Raw genomic sequence first — 19,715 nt, forward strand, 5'->3', positions numbered from 1 at the left:
TTTGTTAAAATCATAACAACTTTATCGTAAATGAATTTATGAGAAAATATATTTAATTTCTACATTCAACGAATTCACAATGGCCAATTTAATTTAATTTAATTTTCGAACTTCAATTATTTACTTAAATAATAATTCGAAAATCTTAAATTAATTTTCAGGTCATTTCCACACTTAGTGAGAAACCACATTCATTTTTTAACATAACTAATTTTTCTAACTTTATTATTTCTATCAAATTTTGTTCATTTGATTCTATATACAATTCATTTCAGGTATCAAAGAGTTAGCTGAGGGATGGATTGAACATGTTTTATTTATAGCTCAAATTATTTATAATTAAGTTCCAGTTTTTTGCCTATTAATTACAAACTCATTTAGTCACGAAGTCATTCCACTATGGTATTGTGACTAAGCTCTCCCCAATTACATATGATTACAAAAGCTACTCAATTAGTGCTCATCCAATGACCTTGTCATAAGTGTGTTATCATTATAAGATATCTTTAATCTCTTTAAGATAATTTCGTTCTCCCAATATGATCCTATTTTGTCTCATGGTGACTATTATATCTTCCTTTCTGAAAATTCAATTACTATCAAATAGTAATTAAGTCATTTATCACAAAGACAAACGACCTGTGGCCACATTTACTATGTAATGCTGCTAATGAGAGGATATCATTTATTAATTTCCTGGGCTATAAATTCCAATATTGTGAATGATGCTATATATTGCAGAAGTCATATACCCAATACACCAGTTTCTGATTCCTTATCTATTTGAACTCAAACTTTTACTTACATCAAAGTATACAAGTCACGCATATATAGTCTATCATCCAATCAGGATTAAGGTATGTCACACTATGAACGTCACAAGTGGATAAATCCAAAAACGGATTCAAGATCTATTCTACTTGGGTCGTATCTAATATACTGTTAATCTACTCAGTCACATCTATGTCTCTATCTTCTGGGAGTCATTTGCTCTGATGTTTAAGGCAAAACATCTCCCCAATTGGACTTGATAGATGACATATTAGTCTTTCGATCGGTTTGTTCATTTCTGATTAGACTAAGGACATGTTTATGTTCATTTACTAATATAAGTTACCTTTTCGTATTACGATTCAACCACATAATACCACTTAATATTGGTTAAACGTTATATAACCAATGTGTCAATATTTGCTTTCATTTTGCTTTGCGTGCAAAGACCATTGAGGATAATATACAAGGGTATTAATGTAATTTATGAATATTTTTATTAAACCAATTTGTTTGAAAAAATACAAGTGTACATAGACGAAAATACTACACTTATGGCACCAGATCTAATAGTGCGAATAGAGAAGACCATACAATAGTAACTTTTACAACCCAATGACTTAAATAAAAACTTTCGAATAGTTAAATGGCCTTAAGGTTTTAAGTTCGAGTCTCACCTTATGTAAATGTGTGGGTTCTCTTAGATTTATTTTAGTTAGTTTGGATTAAGATGGTTGTTAGTTATTTAATTCAATCCTTTTAATAGTTGATTCTATTGAAACAATTGCATCTTCAAAAAAAATTAGGCTTTTATTGTTGCTCAACTTGAAAGCAAAGGAAAACTCACGTTGATAACTTTGGTGGACGAACATCGAGGTGAAAGATCACCTTAATACAAAAGAGTCTCGGCCTAGGATCTCACTCTTCATGGGAATAGATACTTCGATGAGACTTGAAGTAGAAGTAGTGAAGCTCAAGTAACATTAAAAGTAATGATCTAACAAGCCTTAGATGGCACGTTAGGTAGAGAAAGGCTACCAAATGGAGGAGGCAAAGACTTTTATTACAAAGAAGGAAGGAGAGCCACAACAGCTCAAGCAAATCCACCTATAAGAAGGGAGAAAAGCTCCATTGAAGATGGAAAAAAACCCCACCATTAAAAACCATGATAGTCCAAGAAAAGGGCAAAGGAGAAAACCTTATTAAAAAACTCAAAAGGAAAACGAAAAGAAAAACCACTGTCAAAGAAAAATGGAGAAAAAAGAAAGAGGAGGATGGTGGGAAAAGAGATGGCTTGAGAAATAGGCAGAGAAGAGTTTATGTGATAGCTAATCTAGTGGCTAACTACGTTCAACTTGAACAAAGAGTTTGGAAACTTTGAAAAAAGAGGGGGCAGAAGAAGAGATGGGAAATGTGAAAAAGGTTTTCTTTTTCTAGTCAAAATCAAGGATTCACCGTTGTCAACAATAACTAATCCCCTTGCTATAGGTGCTCTCCGAAGAGGTAAATGATTGACTATGAAATGTACTCCATTCCCATGAATGGGGATTAAACCTTAGACCACATGATCAAGGAATGAGGTAAGCAACCACCACACCATACCTCGTTAATAAATTATTTTTTCAAGTACATGGGAATATTATTGTAAATAAGATTGATAAAATAATCATCAAATTATGATGTTGGCCCCTTTATTATATGCTTAAATGTGAGATTTAGTTCCTATACTTATAATTTAACATAATTGATCATTTACTTCTATAATATCATAAATAATGGTTTTAGCAATTTCGATTAAAATGATAATGCGATTTAAAAAAAAACACTTATTCTAACTCAGAATGTTGACATAAGTTTTTTTTTTATGTGTTGGAAAAAATATTCTTTTAAAAAATCCACATTAACATTTTAATCATAATAGTTAATAAGATTAATTATTTGACATAACTAATAACATTAAAAATAATAATTATGTAAATTAAAGTATATGAAACTAAATCTCAAATTTAGTATAATAATTAGACTTGTCAATGGGTCGGGCCGCTCAAAAGTCTGTTCGAAAAGTGGGAGGGTTTATATAAAAATATAGGTCCGAAAAATAGGCTTGGGCAAAAAGATAAGGCTTGTTTAGAAAAAGGGTCGAGCCTCGAGTAAGGATTTTTTGGCACAAGCTCGGCTTGACCCAACCGGAATTTGCAAAAATAAAAAAAATTGTTGTTTCGTTTTTTTTAATTGTTTTGTTGCTGTTTTCTTGTTATTTTTCTCACTATTTTACTATAGTTTCACTGCTATGTTGCTACTATTTTGTTGTTATTGTTTGGATATCGTATAACTCTTGTTTTATTGTTAATTTTGTTACTATTTTAGAGGCACTTGCTTCTTAAGTTGCACGTATCTTAGTGTTATTTAAGTATACATATGTTCAATTTGTTGGGAAACATTTATTTTAATATTTTTAGTATTTTTGATGTATTATATATATTTTAAAAAGTTTCATATAAAAAAGTTAATACGGGCTGCCCGAGCTGAGCTCAGACAAACTTATAAGCCCATTTTTCGGGCCAGTCCAAGCTCAGCAAACAGGCCTAAGATTTTAGTCGAACCCGGCTCGAATCCGACACGGCCTGACCCATGAACACCTCTAATAATAATGAGTTTAACTTAATTTTACAGGGTTTTTAAAAAATTGAGTTTATGATAGTTTTTTTTCCTAATTGTAACTATTTGTAACTATATTTTAGTTAGAATTTTAAATTTTTATATCATATGAATTTGATTTAGTTGATAGGCATAGTGCTAAAATTCAAATTAAGTTCAAGTTTAAAGAAAATATCAAGTGGAAAATATTTGGAGGAATAAATACTCTTCAAAAGGAATATAATATTAAAATTTGTGCAATATCCTAATTTGAAGGTTTTTATTAAAGAAAGGGATAGCTTTATGGGGAGATTTTGTTTTATTAGGAAGGAAAGGTAGCCTTTGTTTGCAAGGAAAAACTTTGAAGAACCTAATCAATTTTAGGTTTTAAAGGCAAGAATAAATTTTATTTTATATTTTTATTTTAAGATAATAAAATTTGCATCATTTAATTGGTGTTCATATAAATTATATAATACTTGATTAAGAGTAATTTACAATTTAAATCACTAAATTTAATTTCAATTTTCACGTATACCACGAAACTTTAATTTAATCAAATTACATCCTTCTACTTTTATTATTAACAAAGTAAGTCACTTATATATATGAAGGTGTTCATGGGCTGAATTGGGTTGGATCTAAGCATGATATTAACATACTTTATATTTGTCGAAGTTTGGCTCGGCCGAAATATAGGCTTAAAATTTTGTTCAAATTTACAAAAGACAAACCCAATCCCATTTTAGACCCGCCCATATTATTTTAATATTTAATAATTTTATGCATTTTTTTATTTATTAAAAATTTTAACAGTATTTTAATGTTTGTATTATATATTTAATATAAGTTTATTTTTTAATATGTTCTAAATTACATAATATATATAAATAACATAATATAAAGTATTATAAACTTAAAAATGAGTCATGTCGGGCTGGGTTTGAGCCTTAACTATTCAAGGCTGAGCTCAACTCATATTTTAAATGGACCTATTTTTCTTTTACCTAAGCCCATTTTTTGGGTCTAATCTTTTTACTCAAACCCTCTCAAATTTCGGACGAATCTTCGAGTTTAGACGAGTAACCCGACCCATGAACAAATCTACTTACATAACACCGTTAAACAATTATTTATTTTAAATTTATCTGGTTCATTAATGACATAAAAAGCAAACCTTCAAAATGTTGTTCTAAGCAATGAAACTTTAGCAGTAGCTTCTTCAAGCTGTTTCTTGGCATCATCCGCTTCCTCTTTCAAAGCTCCTTCTATGAACTTCTTCGGTCAACCTTCAAAAACCTCCAAAGCCAAACTTATTAGAGCCCTAACGACTTTAATCACCGCAATCGGTGCATTGCTATGAACCTCCTCGATCACCATATATCATATTTCGTCTTCTCTCCTATGGCAGCGAATCTCGCGCCAGCACCTTCAGGGCCGTTGTTTGAACAACCATAAGACTGCTATTAACTTACTTTATGTTTACCCAAGTCCCGCTAGCAATATGAACCTAAAATTTTATTTAATCCTACCTATATTTGTAAATAGTTAATATATTTTACAAATTTTAAAAATATTTTATTGTTTTTAATTTAATATTTAATAATTATATAGTTCCATTTATTAAAATTTTATAAATAGGCATCTCAACTTTTTTTAATATTTATATTATAGTATGATATATTATTATAGATTTAATTCCTGTGTGTACATAATATAATTTTAATCCAAACCCTCTCAAATTTTGGATGGGCCTTAAGCTTTAGGCAAGTAGTTCGACATATGAACATGTCTAGTCTCGAGTTCGATCATTGAACAATCTCTACCCATGATTCCTATAAAAAATTATTTTTTCAACGTTTTCATAACTAAACTGGTGATCGAATCAATCAAACCATTGATTTGCCGGTCTGATTGATTCGATTAAAAAATTATTAAAAAATCATAATAAATAGAAAAAAAAGTTTAACAGCATATTCAACCGCTTTTTAACTCGATTCAGTCAGTCCGTTCTGGTTCACAGTCTAATCAACACAACCTCTTGCTTTTAACTGATACACTAATTAATTCGTAGTCTAGTCGGTCCGACCGACCAACCGGTCCGATTCAATTCCGGAAACCATGTGTTTTTCTTGAAGGTAAAACAATCCAAAATCAATTGGAAGAAGCTTTCATTCAAAGAGAAAATATAACCAAACCAGTTGGACACAAAAACCCAACTACAAAGCAAACTCAAACAAGCAACAACACAAGACTTACATCAAAACATATATACATTACCATCAAAGCTTACCACCATCAAAACCAGCCTTCCTTAACAACAACCCACCTATAAATCCCAACAAAAACTTATCCCTCAAATACCTAATCATCTTCCCATCATTTCGCAATACAAAACCCACCATGAAAGCAGTAGTAACCAAATCAAAGCTTCTCCATCTTCTTTCTCGACCATATTTCTTCAACCCCATTTCAATCCTCTTATATTCTTCATCATCATCCTCAACCCCTGGTTTCAACAAGGCTTCACCTAGGCATCTAGCGAGAATAACACCATCTTCCATGGCTGAACACGCACCTTGGCCGAGGTCTGGGGTCATGGGATGAAGAGCATCACCGGCTACACAAACGTTGCCTTTGCTGATATTTCCCCAAAGAAGCAGCTCCAATGGGTTCCTATACCTTAATGGAGATGATATAATGCATTCTAGCGAAGTGTTTGCGATGATTGATTTCATCTCATCTGATGCATCTTTAAGCTCGTTTGCTACGAATTGTTTCAGCTTAATTGGGTCTTCTTCCATTCCTTCTTCTGCATTAGTTAAAACCAAAAGGTTAATATAATTGTTTCAGGTTGGGATTAACTTGAGCTCGAGTTTTATTAAGCTTAAAATTTTCATTGACTCAAAACTTTCGAATTTAGATTTTCTTAGACTCACACCCTTTTGGATTTGGATTTTTTTAGTCTCAGGCTCAAGCTCAAATTTTTCACAAGCTCAAATTTTTTTATACTTGGATTTTCTCAAGCTCAAATCATTATGGTTTAGGTTTTCTCGGAATCAAATCATTACAAGCTTGAATTGACACGAGTAGCCTTCTGAGCTTAGGTTTGATTCACTAGCTTTACACACCAACAAAAATTTACATTTGTCAACTTCTAAGGTCGGAGAACAAAAAATGTACTAAAATGGATCTAATTGTCAAATTAAGGGACAAAAAGTTATATTAACCCTAAAATCAATAACAATAGAAATTTAGCAGCAAATGTACCTAAAAAGTTCCCTCTATTATAGGAACTTGATTAAATTAGACCTTTTACTATTAAATAGATCAATTTAGTCCTACATTATTAAAAAGAATCAAATAATACCAAATTTGAATAGAGCTAATATTTATTGTTTAACAAAAAATATTTTTAAAATTTTTATGATTATGTAAATGAAATTTTTTGTTTGGAATCGAACTACAATTTAAAAAAAATTTCAAGACTTATATAGTAAATGTTATCTTTGTTACAAAATAAACTTATCTAATTTATTTTTGTAGTACAGGGACTGAATTGATCCACTTAATACACTTAATATTAAAGAGATTAATTTGATCCAGCATTATAGGTAGATCGAAGATACTTTAACTGAAATTTAGCATAGGAATTACAATTTTATTATATCTGCAATTTCAAGCAGGGTTTTCAAAGTTTGAAGGTTACCTTTAGTGGCTGGAATCCAAGTAAAAAACCAAAAAACATTCTCATCATCACAAGGTAAGAACCCTAATCGGCCAACTTTGCCAACCAACTGCTTGAATTTGGGTTCAAATCCATGGCCGCTTTTAAAATGCGCATTGCCTCTAACCGCCGATCGACCTGCGAAAGCAGGCTTTTGCAAACCAAGCCATTTTGCCACCACTGAGTTCACTCCATCGCACCCTATCAACACCGATACTTTCACAATAAACGTTATTAGCCTCTTTCAAACAAACAATCGTATGAATTAAGTGGATTTTTAATCTTGGTTTTGAGGATGGTTCCATCAGCAAGATGGAGTCGTTTAAAGTGGCCTTCAGATTCGTCAATGGAAACCACTTTAGAAGAGAACCTTATGGTTCCATTGGGAACTTCTTTTGCTAATGTTTCCAACAATAATCTCCGTTGAAGACAGCGAACTTCGAGACCCTTAAATGGTGCCTCTGATGGCGGTTTGTCTGAGAATGTTGAAGCAATAACCATGCTGCAAGTTGATGATTCGGGTAATACCAAGCTTAGTTTATAGCAAAAACTAAAAGGTTTATTACGATTTGGCTCCTCGAGTACACCCATTTTCCGATTTTGGTACTTTATTTTTTTTTTGGCTCAATTTGATTTATTTGTTACTTTTTTAATCTATTTTGTAACAAACATTTAAATTAGTTAATAGAAAAAGAGAAATTATTTTATGAACCTTTTCCACAATATCATCTATAGTTTTAAACTATTTAATAATTTTTTAACAATTTTTTCTATGTCACTGACACATAATTTTGATAATTTTTTTATCCTAAATTCAGATCCTCGAACTTTGAACATTGAATCTCAAACTTAAACCCTAAACTTGAACCCTAAATCTAAATTTTAAATTTCCTTATTTTCATCTTACAATTTAAGTCTGAACATATATGCATTCTGTCTAAATTTATTTTTATATAAATTTTTATATATTCAGATTATTAATCTAATCTTACTTGATAATATTATAATTATTTAGATATATTATTTGTAGTAACTCAAAAAAAAAAGAAAAAAAAAAGAGAGATTTTTTAGAGAAGGTTGGGGGTAGTTAAATTGCCTTGTAATGAGGTGATGTTGACAGCGTAGAGATTCACCGATACCAATAGCATCCAACGCTTTCCAGGCATTGCTCCACGTCGTGAATGCAAACCCAGTGATCCTCAATTTGTCCGATGATTCCAACACTAAACTACGAATTCCCAGCCTGCAAATCAAATTATTTCAAACATTCAATCACTTCAAATTATATATAAAAATCATCATCATGATAATAATTTCATTTACCTATGGAGACCCAAAGATGTGGTGAGACCAGCAACTCCGGCCCCCACAATTACAACATCTTCAACAATTTCCATCTTTTGACACTTTGGGTTGCTCTTAATTCTTGAACTGTAATTTGGGTCAGAAGATGCTTGTGTATGTGTATATATATATTGAAAATGGTGTCAGCACATATGTAATACTGAATCCAGGTTCAGTTAATACTTAATAGAATAATCAGATACTTTGTCTGATCGGAGAGTGCGTGGACGGCTCGTTGGATTAAACGTTCTCGTTGCAATAGTTAATCCTAGTGCTTGTTGTTTTCAAACTTTTTTTTTCTTGTGTGTGTTTCTTACTGACATTTTACCGAACAGGTAGAGGGTCGTTTGTCGCACTGGATAAAAAGCTTTTACGCTCTTTTCCTCTTGGCAGGAGCCGCCGGTACCTAATCACAATAAACATAATTGTCAATTTCAAGTACTATAGTGAAAAAAAAATCTGCATATCTAAAAATATAGTATTTTATTAGATACTTTTAAAATTATTTAATATATTTAAAAATTATGTATGAATTTGAAATAGAACATGAAATACTAGATTATGTCACACTCGATGATGTGATTTAAAGAAAATTATGCAGGAGCGAAGCAAAAAATTCTTTTTAAGGGGACCCGAAATAAAAAATTTTAATTTTTAATAGTCTATATCTTTATAATTTTTAAATGATTAAATTAAATTTTTATAATTTTAGGGGGCTAAAGTGTAATTTTACCTTTATTAATTTAAAATTTTTTAAAAGGTCAAAACAACAATTTTTTATTTTAGGGAGGTCGGGGCCCCTGCCAGCCCCCGGATTCGCCTATGAAATTATGGTACAAATATATTTAAAAATATATTTTTTTAAATGAGATTTTGATTGAAACGGTGAAGGTATGATATTGAATACTACGATGCTTTAGGTTCAAATATCATTATGGTTATTTTTCTAGATTTTACGTAAAAATATAAAATGATGAAAATATTTTCATAGTAACGTTTATTACTTTATAAATAAATTAATTTTTCGATAATTACTCACTTGAGTTGAGATCCAATTAATAGATGACATCAATTCAATTTTGTAAATGATTTAGGTCAAATTGTATAAATAATCGTTGTATTTTTCATTTTATGCATATTTAGTCTCTCTAATATAATTTAATGGGTGCAACCATTTTTTTTGTTTGAATTTTTTTAGTCCAAATTAATCTCTGAATTTGACAATTCTCCTCACATTTGAGCTTCAACTAGGTAATTATTTCTAAATTGGGGTTGAATTTTTTTGTCTAAATTAATCTCTAAACTTGACAATTATTTTCCCACTAGTACTTAAACTTTTTTTAAGGAAATATTAAGGACTAACAGGGAAAAAAACAAATTCAAGCTCCAATATGAAGCTAAATTCAAAGAGTAAATTGGACAAAAAAATATTATACTGTCAGTATACCAAATGCTCACCATATATATATTATTTAGGTAAGTTTGACACTTTTTTCTAACGTGAAATTTATGTTATTTTTTTGTTCAATTAGTACCTGAATTTGATAGAAATTTTATATTTTGATACCCAAATGTGGTAGTGTTAACTTTTTAGTGCTTAATTCGGATTTTAGAGTTGATTTTGATGAAAGTTCATTGCTAATATGATTAGGTTTGAATTTTTTTTATGATTTTGTCAGTATAATAAATTTAGTGTTAATTATGAGTTTGTTTAATATTGCATTTAATTTGTCAAATATAGTCCGATAGATGTGATATAATTCGGGTTTTAGGATTGATTACTAATATTATTAAATAATTGTGAATTTTCTTGAAATCAATTTTAAAACTCGAATTAAACATTGCTATTTCCCGATAGCAAAATATATATCTGTAAAAATTGGATAGGTTTGATCTATGGTCATTGGGTCCTCCTAAAAAGATCTACTAAATTCATCGAGTTGTTCCAAAGAATCAAAGCGGCCAGTTATTAATGGAATTCCTTGTCGACTCTCTGTAAAATACTCGTTTGGACGAGGGCTTCCAAACACATCATAAGCTAAACTTGTGCTGACGAATAACCAACCCGCGATGAATAGGGAAGGTATAGTAATACTATGAATGACCCAGTATCGAATACTGGTAATAATATCGGCAAAAGAACGTTCTCCCGTGCTTCCAGACATTCCGAGCTCCACATATTCTTGTAGGGGATCGATTCCGTAAAAGATGGGATCAGTAAATGGGTATTCACCGAAACTCAATCTATAACTTTTAGCATATACATGTATGATACTAGACCAAAAATTAATACAAATATCACATTAAAAATATACATCAAACTCGTATTGATTTATGCATTAAGAAAAAAAAAACACAGACTTAAGCTCAAAGACTAATATAAATAAACATTAAAATATATTCTAAATCCCTATACTTTTCTTACATTTATAATTTAATCCATTGAGAATTTAAACTTCTACTTTTAAAACTAAACACACATTCATTAATCAAAGCTTACCACAATCAAAACCAGCCTTCCTTGACAACAACCCAGACAAGAACCTCAACATAAACTTATCCCTCAAATAACTCATCACCTTCCCTTCGTGCTGTTGTATAAAACCCACCATGAAAGCAGTAGTAATCAAATCAAAGCTTCTCCATTTTCTTTCTTGACCATATTTCTTCAACCCCATTTCAATCCTCTCATATTCTTCATCCTCAACCCCTGGTTTCAACAAGGCTTCACCAAGGCATCTAGCGAGAACGACGCCGTCTTCCAAGGCTGAACACCCACCTTGGCCGATATCTGGGGTCATGGGATGAAGAGCATCACCGGCTACACAAACGTTGCCTTCGCTAATGTTTCCCCAAAGCAGCTCCCACGGTTTTCTGTATCTTAATGGCGATGATGTGATGTCGTCTAGCAGTGTTTTTTCAATGACAGATTTCATTTCATCGGATGTATCTTTGAGCTTGCTTGTTACCAATTGCTTTAGCTTAAGTGGGTTGTCTTCCATTTCTTCTTCTACAGATGTTAAAAATCAATAATAATGGAATTTTAGCAATCATAACAGTTCATTATTGGGACGACAATAAAATTTTAAAAGTTTGGGGTGAAAGTTAAAATTTGAGGTTAAATCATTATTTTGGGTTTAAATTTGGTAAGCTACATTCTTTTTTATTTATTAGTCAGAAGCTTACCTTTAGTGGCTGGAGTCCAAGTTAAAAACCAATAAACATTCTCATCATCACAAGGAAGGAATCCTGATCGAAAACCTTTGCCAGCGAACTGTCTGAGTTTGGGTTCAAATCCATGACCGCCTTTGAAATGCGCATTGCCTCTAATTGATGATCGACCTGAGAAAACAGGGTTTTGTAAACCAAGCCATTTTGCCACCACTGAGTTCACTCCATCGCATCCTATCAAGACCTGTTTTAATTTCACCATACCCATTAGCCTCTTTCTGGTAAAAGTACCATGAGTCCGTACAATACGATTTTTTCTACTCAATAAATAAATTAGTCGTTAGATGAAAGAATAAATTAATCATTTCTATTAAAAACTGCATATATTTCTATTGTTAAAAACTAATGCGACTACGTGTGGTTTGTTATGTATACCTCATTTTGATGTATAAGCATTAAATTTTAACAATAATAATGGATGAAATTTTCAACAGAAAAACCAACTTGCTCTTTAATCCAAAATACAATGAATAATTTACTTATTCTTTTAGTAGAAAAGACAAAATATAATCCAACTTTAATATAAGGGTTTCAATAGCATTTTTATAGCCTCTTTCAACAATGCATACATACACATAAAATTTTAAGTTATTTGCATCAGTGGCCCCAAAATCATAATTTAAATTCAAAATTGATCCTAAACTTTGTAATTGAGTCCACAAAATATCAATACCATATCAATTTAGTCTTTTCCTAGTTGTTAGCTTGGATCTGACGTAAAACATATTTAAAAAACATAGATTAAATTTTAAACATGTTTGTACCTACAACATTGACAACTTGTAATTAACATGTTTTAAAAAATAGGATTATTCTTTTTAACACGTTAAATCCAAGTTGTTTATGGAACAAATACTCGTATGTTTAAATTTTTATCCGATTAATAAAATATTAACACTTTAAGAACTCGAAACAATTTAAAGTTGAAGTCGTAATTCGGGAGTTTAGATGAATCTGCCCTGTAATTTATGAAGTTATAAAACAATATAAAGTGGATTTTGACCTTGGTTTTGAGGATGGCTCCATCGGCAAGATGCAGTCGTTTAAAGTGGTCTTCAGATTCATCAATGGAAACCACTTTAGAAGAGAACCTTATGGTTCCATTGGGGAGTTCCTTTGCTAGTGTTTCCAACAATAATCGCCGTTGAACACAACGAATATCATGACCCTTGAATGACATCTCCGATACCGCCGGCTTCTCTAAGACTGTAGAAGCAACTACTATGCTGCAATTGAATAATTCTAAGTGTCATCAGCTCTGTTTATGGTAAACTAAAATCGATATTTTTATAATGCCATTAATAGGTCTAAATCGATAATATTATCAGTTGAAAGCTTTTTTAAGAACAATATTAAGCATTTGACAAACATGTAAACTTATTATTAGTTGAATTCTAATTTCCTAGATGTGTTTGATTAGTAAAGTGAAATCTGAATTTTGTATGTGATGTTTGATAATACAACTCTAGAACTACCCATAGCCCCTCTCTAACTCTTATATAGGAGGATAATGTGCTTCAGCGTACCCACGACCTCCTGAACTGATAACAATGTCGATGCTATTTAAGCTAAAATTTAACCATAACAACCATGCATAAGTAATTATAAATTATTAGGCTCCAAATCTAGTTACTAAATGAGTTTCTAAATACGGTAGATTTTAACAGAAGATTGGTGCCCAGTGGTGGTTCATTTACCTAGACAACAGGTAATGTTGACGGCGTAGAGAATCACCGATGCCAATAGCATCCAAAGCTTTCCATGCATTTTCCAACGTCGTGAAAGCAAATCCGGTGATCCTTAATCTCTCCGATGATTCCAATACTAAACTACGAATTCCCAGCCTGCAAATCAAATTATTTCAAATATTCAATCACTTCATAATAATAATAATAATAATAATAATAATAATAATAATAATAATAATAAATTCATTACCTATGGAGTCCCAAGGATGTGGTGAGACCAGCAATTCCAGCCCCTACTATCACTACGTCTTCAACAATCTCCATTCCAACACTGTGGCTGCTCATAATAGGAACTTGGGTATATATCTATATCTATCTATCTATACATATAGTGAAGGAAAGGAGATAAAATGATGGTGTCAGCACATTTGTAATATTGAACCCAGGTTCCGTCAATCATCGGACAGTGGGAAGACACAATAAATATGGATAAAACGTTTTCTGCAAGTTTTTGGGTAAACTACACTATTAGTCATTAAATTATGAGTAAATTTTCATTTTAGTCACTTAACTAAAAAAAATTAAAATTTGGTTACTAAACTATTCAAAAGTTCTCATTTAAGTCACTGGGCTACTAAAATTGATGATATGTTGCTTTCTCTATTTGCACTACCTGTACCAATCGAAAACTCTCTTTTCCCTTCTCTTCTACAGTTCAGCTTTTTTTTTTCACGAAACAACTTTGGACGTCACGAACTTGCTAACCAAAATTCAAACAACTTTTTATTCTATCTCCAACACTGGACGTCAAATCGACTTGGATCTAAGGTATATTCTTCTCCACATCAATGGCTACTAATCCACCGTATCGATCATTGAATCGTTACTTGGAGATCGTTAGTGTAACAACCCGATTTTGGGTCTAGTCAGAACAGTGATTTCGAGACTACAAATCTGACAAGAAAATTTTTTTTATATATTTTTATGGTCTACAATTTTACGGGATTATTCTGTGAAAATTTCGTATGAAAATTTTGACGTTTGGGCACTTAATTTAGTCAAAAGGACTAAATCGTAATAAGTGCAAAACTTGAGTTCTAGAAGCTAGAGGTATTAAATAGCTATGGAATTTTTAGTGGAAGTCCTTATGTGACAATTAGCCCATTAATAAATTAGTGGAAGATATTTGTTTAGTATTTTTGAAATTAGTTTGAAAAGAAAAGGGTAAATTGGTAATTGAGTTAATAAAGGTATAATAAGACAAAATTTAAATGCTATCATCTTTTTTTTCTTTCTTCTTCAACCGTCTATGAAGAAAATGGGCAGCCATGGATGAGAAAACATTCGGCCAAGTTTCTATGGCCCATCTAGGTACAATATTTGTCCCGTTTTTATTGTTTTTTTACGTTTTTAGAGTCCCGATATAACTTAATTTAGCTTATTCTAGCAATAATTTAATGTTTATATTTGGAAAAATACCCATAGGTGAAATGTGTTTATTTTGATGTTTCATGATAGAATATGAAGCTTAGAATCATGTTAAACGATTTTTGCTAAGCGATTTTCAGTGAAAACGAGTGAAATGACATAATCGGTAAAAATTATTATTGTTCATAAGTGCATGTTAGAGCAAGAATTTGATGTTGCCATAGAAGAGAAAAATGTTCAGCATGTCATAAAACATAAGAAAAATGAATAAAGTTTAATTTCCGAGCCCAGGAGAAAAATCGTAATTATGCAAAAGTTTAGGGGCAAAAATGTAAATTTTGTCAAAATATGTTTTAGGTCCGAAATGATTAGCAAATTGATTAAATAAGTGAAATATGATGTTTTAGATCCCGGAAAACGAGATTTGGACCTAGAACGAGAGAAAAATTGAAAATCGAGAAAGTTGATCAAATGAACGTTTTGGTATTGAGGCAAGTTCATGTGTTTAATATGCATTTAATTAAGCATGTTTGAATGCTAAATTGATATATTAGTTATAAATGCTTTAGTATTGATTTTTGAATATAATGATAATAGTTGAGAAATGTTCGATAATGATTCGACATTAAAAATGAGAATTCGAATAAGTTTACATATAAGACCATAGTTGTAATGTGGCTTTGTATAAGATCAAGAAAATATTGAATAGCATAATTTGAGGAGAGTAAGATAAATTGAGGATATGATGAGATTGAGAATGTAAGTATGTAAGTTGAGTAGCATTTTATTATTATGCAATTGTTGCTATTATTATTATTGAGTTATGTGACTGACCTTGAAAATTTGAGCAAGTATGTTTCAGCTATGATTTGTCAAGGCATTGATATCTCAAGGTCCATGTTTATATCATGGCAATTAAGAAAGAATTGACGGAAAAGACCATGGTTGGACCATGGCAGTGAGTGTGCTAGTGTAAGACCATGTCTGGGACATGGCATCGACACAGTCCGACGAGTGCTAGTGTAAGATCATGTCTGGGACATGGCATCGACACGGACAGAGAAGAGTCAGTGTAGACCATGTCTGGGACATGGCATCAGCTCGAGATGAGTGCTAGTGTAAGACCATGTCTGGGACATGGCATCGGCATGGACAGAGAAGAGTCAGTGTAAGACCTTGTCTGGGACATGACATCGGCTCGAGATGAGTGCTAGTGTAAGACCATGTCTAAGACATGGCATCGGCACCGATATGTGATCCCATGTAAGGCCATTTCTGGGATATGGCATTGGTAGTACAAGAAACATCCTATGTAAGACCATTCCAAGGCATGGCATTGGTGAGTTCATAAGGCAAGGATACCACGTAAGACCATGTAAAGACATGGCAATGGTAAGTTTCAAAAAGAAAGGTACTTGAGTAATCCAAAGAATAATTCAGAGAGATGACAAGGTAATATCATAAGGAAAGAGTACAGGTATGTACATAAGGCTTAATAATATTGAGGTTATAAGTTGATGATATTAAAAGTATTTTAATGAGTATATTCAAGTATTAAGTAAGTGATAAGTTTTCAATTATACTTATGACGCTTTGTGACATGATTGGCAATATGTCTATATTATGAAAGAGTATTAATGTGTTAAATGAGATTTTGCAGGTGCGTAAGCAAGCTATTAAGTAAGGTGCTTTATTTTTTTTATCCTGAGCTTTTGGTAAGGTTACCGATGAGTAAGATGGGAAAGTATGAACTTAGCATTATTTATGCAAATTATGAAAGCTTAGTAATAAGCTAAATTCATTACTAATGATTGTTATTTTACATGTGAACTTACTAAGCTTTATAAGCTTACCTCTTTCCTTTCTTTTGTTCCAGAGTCTTATCAAACAAGCTCTCGTTGGAGGTCGTGGAAGATCGCTTCACACTATCAACTATCAAGTTACCAATTGAGTATTTTCATTGACAAACGTTTTAAGTTATGGCATGTATAGGGTGTAATCACTGAATTTTTTTCGGCTCGATTTCGTGTTTTTTTTAAATAAAAAAATACAAAAAATAAAAAATTACATTTTGACCCATAAACTTTTTGAAATTACATTTTGACCCCTAAGTTTTCTCAAAATTTTGTTTTGGCCCCAGAAGTTTTGCTACATTCGCATTTTGGTCCTTCTAACAGCCAAACGCGATTTGCGCACCTACTCCCCGATTTTTCGGCCACCGGCCTAGGGCATGGCCTCCCTCCTCCCTAGCCACCTGCTCCCTGCAAAAAGAAGTAAAGAAAACATCTATAAAAGGGGCTTAAAACCCCAAAATCGCAACACCCACGAATCAAAAAAAAAGAAAAAGAATGTTTCAAAAGAATTTTTCAGCAGCAAAAAGAAAGAGGAGAAAGAGGAAGAGGAAAGGAAGGAAGAGAGGGGAGGAGCGACGGCGGTGCAGCGGCGGCGTGAAGGAGGCCGAACGGAGAAGAAGAGAAAAAAAAAGAGAAAGAAAGAAGAAAGAAAAAGAAAAAAAGAGAAAAAAATTAAAAATAAAATAATTTTTTTCTACATAGTCGGGTCGTCCGACCCGACCCGCCACCTGCAGACCCAGGCCAAGCCCAGCAGCCCAAAGAAAAAACAAAAAAAAAAGAGGCAAAAGCAAAAAAAAGAAAAAGGAAACATGCCAAAAACAGCCCAAGCGCAGGCCCAACCCAACGCCAGGCTCAACAGCAGGCCTAGCAGGCCAGCTAGCCCAACGCCAGCAGCAGGCCAATAGCCCAGGCCCAAAGGCAGCAGGCCAAAAAAAGAGGAGAAAAAAAAGAGAAAAAAAAAGAAAGAAAAAAGGAAAAAAATAAAAGTTCAATTTGTGTAACCCGTTCGACGAAGCTCCTGTTTTGAGATCTTTTCGGTAGTTTCATTTATTTCTCTTTTAATTTAATGCTCGTATTTTTATGTTATTTCGTTTTAATATTATTAGTATTTTATGCATTTTTATATTTTTGTATTTATATTTTTAATTTAATTCAATTTTATTTTTATTTTTTAAAATAATTTTAATAAATAAGGCAACGAATCGATTTAACATAAAATCGTTGATTTCATCGCTATGTTGGGTGAATATCACCGGTTTGCGTTAAAATCGATACGCCCTTTTAAAAAATCAAAAATATTCAAAAAATTCGTGTTTTCAAAATTAAGGCAACGAATCAATTCGACACTAATTCAATGATTTCATCGCTATGTTGAGTGAATATCACCGGTTTGTGCTAAATACGATACGTCCTTAAAAAAAGTCAAAAAAATTAAAAAAAATTCTAGTTTCAAATATCTTTGTGTTTTCAAAAATTTCAGTATTTCAAAAAAATTTCCGGTGTTTCAAAAATTTTCATATTTTCAAAAATTCTCGTGTTTTCAAAAAATTCCATTTTTCAAATTTTTTTCGTGTTTTCTAAAAATTTTCATGTTTCAAAAATTTTCGTGTTTCAAAAATTTTCATATTTTCAAAAAAAAATTATTTTCAACAATTCTCGTGTTTCACAAATTTTCGTGTTTTAAAATTTTTTATGTTTAAAAAAAAATTCTTGTGTTTCAAAAATTGTCGTGTTTTAAAAATTTTCATGTTTCTAAAATTTTCTTATTTCAAAAATTTTCGTGTTTTCAAAATTTTGTGTGTTTCAAAAATCTTCGTGTTTTCAAAAATTCCAATGTTTCAAAAAATTCCCGTGTTTTAAAAAATGTCGTGTTTTCAAAAATTTTCGTATTTTTAAGAATTTTCGTGTTTCTAAAATTCTCGTGTTTTAAAAATTTTTCGTGTTTTCAAAAAAATAATTGTTTCAAAAATCTTTGTATTTTAAAAAAATTTGTATTTTGATCGGATCGCGATTAACTATTGAATTGAACTTGTATTTTTTAAAATTAAGACAACGCGCGTTTAACGAGATACCAATTTTGTGCGTCGCGATGGTGCTAATACCTACCTCGCGCGTAACCGACTCCCAAACTCTATTTTTCTCTGGATTTTCACGTAAACCTAAAATTACCTCTTTTTTAGAAAAATTTAAAAATAAATTTTTCTTCAAAAAAAGAGAATTTATTAGGTGTCCGATCACACCTAGAAAAAAGATCGGTGGCGACTCCTCTTTTTTTTTTTAAATCGAGACTTTGTTTTCAAATTTGCAATAATTACTTTGACTAGCGCCCCTACCCAAATTTTTAGGTCGCTACATAGGGACTTAGTCATTTTGTGTGTATGTCTTTATGTTATGGCTAAAGAATGACATAAAAATATTCAATAACAATTAGCTATTGAGATGGCTAATTAGGAGTATGTTTGATGTTATGTATGCCTAAATGATAGTTAATACAAAGAAATAGTAAAAGAGTAAAAATTTGCAATGGTCCTGTTTTTAGACAACAACAATGATGTGATTTTGAAAAATCACCAAAATTAGTAGAAATGGAATTAGAGAGTGAATGAAATATAGAATTAAAGCTTATTGAGTCTAATTTCATATGAAAAAAACAGTGTAGGCAAAGAAATTTTATATTATGAGATATTTGAATTTTAGTGTGACAGGGCTAGAATGGTTTCTTAAGTCCCCGTTTCTGAATTTAGAAAATCATTAAAAATTGTACAGAAAGAATTATGAGTTATAATTTATATGTATTGATTCATTGGTGACTCTATTTTCAGTAAAAACAAGCGGAAGCATCATATAAAATCTGTACAATGAGAAAATTAATTTTTAGTGACGAGAGGTCAGAACTGTCGAACAGTGAAACAGGGGAGACTTTAACTAATAAACTGTACTAATTGGCCAACCCAAAAATTTTGAAAATTTATGATAATAATATATATGAGTCTAGTTTTAGGAAAAATTTATGGATTTAAATTTTGAGTTTCGTAG

General features: G+C 31.5%; 2 protein-coding genes and 1 long non-coding RNA gene across 3 annotated transcripts; 1 reads left to right on the top strand and 2 right to left on the bottom strand.

Annotated features, from left to right (window-relative positions):
* Positions 1-5,564: 5,564 nt before the first annotated feature.
* On the bottom strand, positions 5,565-9,005 carry LOC107898555 (monooxygenase 2). The gene is made up of 5 exons (XM_016824051.2): positions 8,459-9,005; positions 8,232-8,378; positions 7,419-7,637; positions 7,118-7,347; positions 5,565-6,214 (listed from the first exon to the last, which is right to left on the bottom strand). The coding sequence occupies exons 1-5, from the start codon at positions 8,530-8,532 to the stop codon at positions 5,691-5,693; spliced, it is 1,194 nt and encodes a 397-aa protein (XP_016679540.1). The 5' UTR covers positions 8,533-9,005; the 3' UTR covers positions 5,565-5,690.
* A 1,777-nt stretch (positions 9,006-10,782) lies between these two features.
* Positions 10,783-13,863, bottom strand: LOC107898554 (monooxygenase 2). Its single transcript, XM_041090989.1, has 5 exons — positions 13,649-13,863; positions 13,408-13,554; positions 12,714-12,936; positions 11,666-11,894; positions 10,783-11,489 (listed from the first exon to the last, which is right to left on the bottom strand). Exons 1-5 carry the CDS (start codon positions 13,741-13,743, stop codon positions 10,969-10,971), a joined length of 1,215 nt encoding a protein of 404 aa, XP_040946923.1. The 5' UTR covers positions 13,744-13,863; the 3' UTR covers positions 10,783-10,968.
* An 820-nt stretch (positions 13,864-14,683) lies between these two features.
* LOC121215982 (uncharacterized) lies at positions 14,684-17,343 on the top strand. The gene is made up of 2 exons (XR_005911948.1): positions 14,684-14,769; positions 15,234-17,343. It is a non-coding gene; the product is annotated as an uncharacterized lncRNA (long non-coding RNA).
* The last annotated feature ends 2,372 nt before the right edge of the window (positions 17,344-19,715 follow it).

This window comes from Gossypium hirsutum, chromosome D04 (assembly GCF_007990345.1).
Source record: "Gossypium hirsutum isolate 1008001.06 chromosome D04, Gossypium_hirsutum_v2.1, whole genome shotgun sequence".
Lineage (NCBI taxonomy): Eukaryota > Viridiplantae > Streptophyta > Magnoliopsida > Malvales > Malvaceae > Gossypium > Gossypium hirsutum.

Bases quoted from the DNA above. Each gene is read 5' to 3' on its own strand.
- LOC107898555 (XM_016824051.2), bottom strand. From the start codon at position 8,532: ATGGAAATTGTTGAAGATGTTGTAATTGTGGGGGCCGGAGTTGCTGGT. The intron at 8,379-8,458 runs GTAAATGAAATT...TTTGATTTGCAG, and splicing joins ACATCTTTGGGTCTCCATAG to GCTGGGAATTCGTAGTTTAG. The intron at 7,638-8,231 runs GCAATTTAACTA...ATCAACTTGCAG, and splicing joins CAACATCACCTCATTACAAG to CATGGTTATTGCTTCAACAT.
- LOC107898554 (XM_041090989.1), bottom strand. From the start codon at position 13,743: ATGAGCAGCCACAGTGTTGGAATGGAGATTGTTGAAGACGTAGTGATA. The intron at 13,555-13,648 runs GTAATGAATTTA...TTTGATTTGCAG, and splicing joins ACATCCTTGGGACTCCATAG to GCTGGGAATTCGTAGTTTAG. The intron at 11,895-12,713 runs GTCAAAATCCAC...AAATTAAAACAG, and splicing joins GAGCCATCCTCAAAACCAAG to GTCTTGATAGGATGCGATGG.